Source organism: Homarus americanus, unplaced genomic scaffold (assembly GCF_018991925.1).
Source record: "Homarus americanus isolate GMGI-L3 unplaced genomic scaffold, GMGI_Hamer_2.0 scaffold32583, whole genome shotgun sequence".
In the NCBI taxonomy this organism is placed as follows: Eukaryota; Metazoa; Arthropoda; class Malacostraca; order Decapoda; family Nephropidae; genus Homarus; species Homarus americanus.
Window position 1 is genome coordinate 4,494,208 of NW_024713129.1, and position 4,074 is coordinate 4,498,281.

Here is a 4,074-nt window from a genome sequence, read left to right on the forward strand (position 1 = left end):
CATTTTATATACCGGTATATAATTATTAACTTCCCACCAGGATGTTTAAAGGAACATCAGCACGAAATACTGTACAGTAATCTCTCACCAGCCGCAGGGGTTACGATCAAGAACTCTCCCTTGGCGAGGAATTACTGTACAGTACTGTATTTGTTTTTTATTTTAATACAACAAAGTCACTTATCATATTATGTACATAAGGGGAGATTCCCCTGCCAAAAAAATTAAATAAATAAAAATAATAATAATAATAAAAATACCTGGTAATGATGATAATACAATGTAACAGCAATGTTAATAAAATATTCTGCCAGTAGATATAGGTGCTGGAGCAGCCCAAAGGGTATAGTCATACAATGTAAGAAAGTGTGGATGTAAGAAAGTGCAAGTGAAGGTAGGATGTGGTTTACTAGCTACAAGAAGGTTGTATATTGAGTATTTTAAGTATTTATTTTTATCATTCTTTTATGTTGTTAAACATTTTAATGTTACTAGTCTTACTCTTCATACAATATAATGTTAATGTTAAGACATTTCTTGCAACTGGTGTTTATACCTCTATCAAATGGTACAAGATTAGCAAGATTTTTCTCATTTTATACAGTATTAAAGAATTATATTTATATGTCCCGGTTATTTTTGTCTTGATGTGTGTGTTACTGCTTGCTTTACACCGTGATAAACCCTCACACAGCATTTATATTTGTTTCATATTCCTCAGGCTAATGGTATAGAATGATGATCTTGATGCTTTCTGGCTTTTCCTTGTTCAGTATGTTTTGTCCATATGTTGCATTTAAAATCCAAAATAAGTCTAAACCAGTTTAAACTAGTCAAAACCAAAAGCCACATTGGCTGTACAGTACAACTCATATTACTTAGGGAAAAACTAGTTACACCAAAAGAGTATGGGAAAAACCCATAATACAGGGATAAAAGAGGTTAAGGGGTTTGTCCGCTATTTATTCTTGGAGGCTCAACTAATTTTTTATGGATTTATCTGATTTTTAACTGTGTTATGCGGGACAGGAGGTTCAGTATCTCGGACTTCATGACGATAATCACTAATCATGTCATCATCTACCACATGTACCGGTGGAAACTTGCCAGCAAACAGTTGTTGACTTGTGTATTTGCTTTGTGTTATTGTGTACATAGCAGTAACAGCAGGTGTTGTTGAAGGTATAGGAGCAGTTGTGTCAGGTGGTGAGATCACCATCGTTGAGGGTGAGGTCTTGGTATGCTGGCAGTACAGCCAGCTTCATCACCAGTTTGCCAAATTCTATGCTGACGCCTATGTTAAACCTTCTTTGAAGCCTTCGACATGTCTTCTTCTGTAAAAACAGCAGGAAAGTGTAGCTTCAGTCAGAATACAGTGAGGGTGGTGTGCTAGGCTGAGTTGCGAGCACTTCACTGCTTAGGGAGTCATTCGACACTGAGGCAATATGCCTAATCAGTGTTGGCGCTATTCCACACTCATGCATGACGTTAAAAATACACATTTTCTATGGGTGATGATAGACAGGCATCCCCCACGTTACGGGAGCCCGGGTTACGGAATTTCGCTCTTACGGAATTTGTAAATTATGACCAATAATTTCGCGTTACGGCCCGTAAATCCGCCCTTACAGAAATTGGGGTAAATTTTAACAATTAAAAAAAAAAAATCACTATATAAAATTAAATTTTTTTGTTAAAAATGATAATTTGTTTGGTGTGGATTTCTTGGTGTTTGCTACCGCCAAGCGTGGCGTCGCCACACGGAGTCAGTCCATTGTTTACACCCAGTGTGCGCGCATGTTTCTCGCCCCAGCAGTTGGATTTAACTTTTACAAACATACAGTAAGTACAGTACAGTGCATTACTCTTATTCAAGATGACTGGAAAGAGGTCATCAAGTGGAAGTGACCGCAGTAGTGCAAAAAGAAGCCGCAAAGGCATTACATTGGATATTAAACTTGACGTTTTAAGAAGGTTTGATGCTGGAGAAAAACTTAGCCAGATTGCAAAAACATTAGGTCTTGCTACTTCAACAGTGGGAACAATCCGTGATAAAAAGGACAAAATTAGGTCAAGTGCTCAAGCTGCTACTCCATTAACTGCTCGAACCTTGTATTTTCATTGAAGTGATGTGATGCTAAATATGGAACGACTCCTGAGTGTCTGGATTGAAGATCAGACTAAATGCAATGTGCCACTAAACACTATGGTTATTCAACAGAAAGCCATAAGTTTATATAATAATTTGTAGGAAGAGGAAGGTGCATCTTCTGAGGTTAAACCTTTTCTGGCTAGTAAAGGCTGGTTTGAAAGGTTTAAGAAGTGCCTTAATTTACACAACATAAAAATGAGCAGTGAAGCTGCCAGTGCTGATACAGATTCTGCTAATAAATATCCTGCTGAGCTGAAGAAAATTATTGATGAAGGAGGTTACACACCAGAACAAGTGTACAATGTTGATGAAACTGGGCTTTTCTGGAAGCGCATGCCTGCTAGAACTTTTATTTCCACTGAAGAAAAATCAGCACCAGGCTTTAAAGCATCCAAAGATCGTTTAACACTTCTTCTAGGAGGAAGTGCTTCAGGTGACATGAAATTAAAGCCCCTACTTGTGTATCACTCAGAAAATCCAAGGGCTCTCAAGGGCTATGCCAAGTCTAATCTACCTGTGATTTGGCGTTCCAATAAGAAGGCGTGGATGACTGTAACCCTTTTCCAAGACTGGTTCACTAACTATTTTTGCCCTGCTGTAGAAAGATATAATGCCAGGCGTAACATATCTAATAAAGCATTGCTCCTCTTAGACAATGCACCAAGCCACCCAGTAAATTTAAATGATCTTTCTGATAATGTGAGAGTGGAGTACATCCCCAAGTACACAACTTCCTTGCTCCAGCCAATGGATCAAGGTGTGATAGCTAACTTTAAGGCATATTATCTTAGGAAAACTTTTTTGCTGCTCATAAAAGTAATTGATGGGGAGGATAAACCTACAATTAGGGACTTCCGGAAAAAGTTCAACATCTTGGATGCTGTGGATAATATAGCCGAGTCATGGGATGAAGTGAAAACCTCAGCTATAAATGATTCATGGAAAAACATATGGCCAGAGTGTGTCCATGAATTTCATGGTTTTTCACAAGCTGAAAGTCTTCAGCAAGTTCAACAAGACATTGTAACACTTGCAAATAATGTAGGCTTTGAAGGAGTCATAGAAAATGATGTGGTTGAGTTGCTAGAGTCCCATAGAGAAGATTTGACTAATGAAGATCTGATGATGCTGGAACAAGAGCAAGCTGCAGGACAAGAAGAGGATATAGAATCTCCACCCACCCCACTTCAGTTGACAACAAAGGATATGTCTAAAGCATTTGCACTAATACAGGAAGGTCTGCAAATCTTTGCTGATAACGACCCCAACCGTGAAAGGAACATCAAGATTGCAAGAGCAGTTAACAATGCTCTCAGTTCCTACACTGAGCTGTACAAGGAGAAGGTGCGCCGTAAACATCAAACAACTTTGGATGAGTTATTCATCCTCAGAGAAAAGGTGAAAGCAGATGATGATTTACAGGGCAGGGCAGAAGAGAGTATTGCCTCTCCCTCTCCCTCCAAATAACTTCCTTTGCACCACCAATCCTCACGCAGCAGTCAACATCTTTTGTGGTAAGTACAGTACAATACAGTCAACCCTCGCTTTACGCAGTCCCACATTCCGCGTTTCCACGTTTACGCGGTACCCTGCCGAAACCGGAATGTGAGCCTTCCGTGGTGAGTGTACCCCTTTACGCGGGTGAAGTATAATTTCTTTATTTAGCTCATAAAATTCATACAAATTATCCGGCCAGAATATAATTTACATTGCTGGAATTCTTACAATTTGATGATCATTTTGAATATAAGCATCATAGATTTTGCATTAGACATACAAATTTTAGATCTAATGCAAGTATTTTGTTCACTCAGAGCAAATATGTTATCTTTTGTGCAAAATGTATGAAGTGTATATTCAAAATATTCCTGGTCTTGCAAGGAATCCAGCAATGTCAATTATATTATCCTAACTTTAGTCTG

At 38.5% G+C, this 4,074-nt stretch overlaps 1 protein-coding gene across 1 annotated transcript; it reads left to right on the forward strand.

Moving 5' to 3' along the window:
- The first annotated feature begins 2,347 nt into the window (after positions 1-2,347).
- LOC121865972 (tigger transposable element-derived protein 1-like) lies at positions 2,348-3,619 on the forward strand. Its single transcript, XM_042365543.1, has one exon. The coding sequence runs from the start codon at positions 2,348-2,350 to the stop codon at positions 3,617-3,619; it is 1,272 nt and encodes a 423-aa protein (XP_042221477.1).
- The last annotated feature ends 455 nt before the right edge of the window (positions 3,620-4,074 follow it).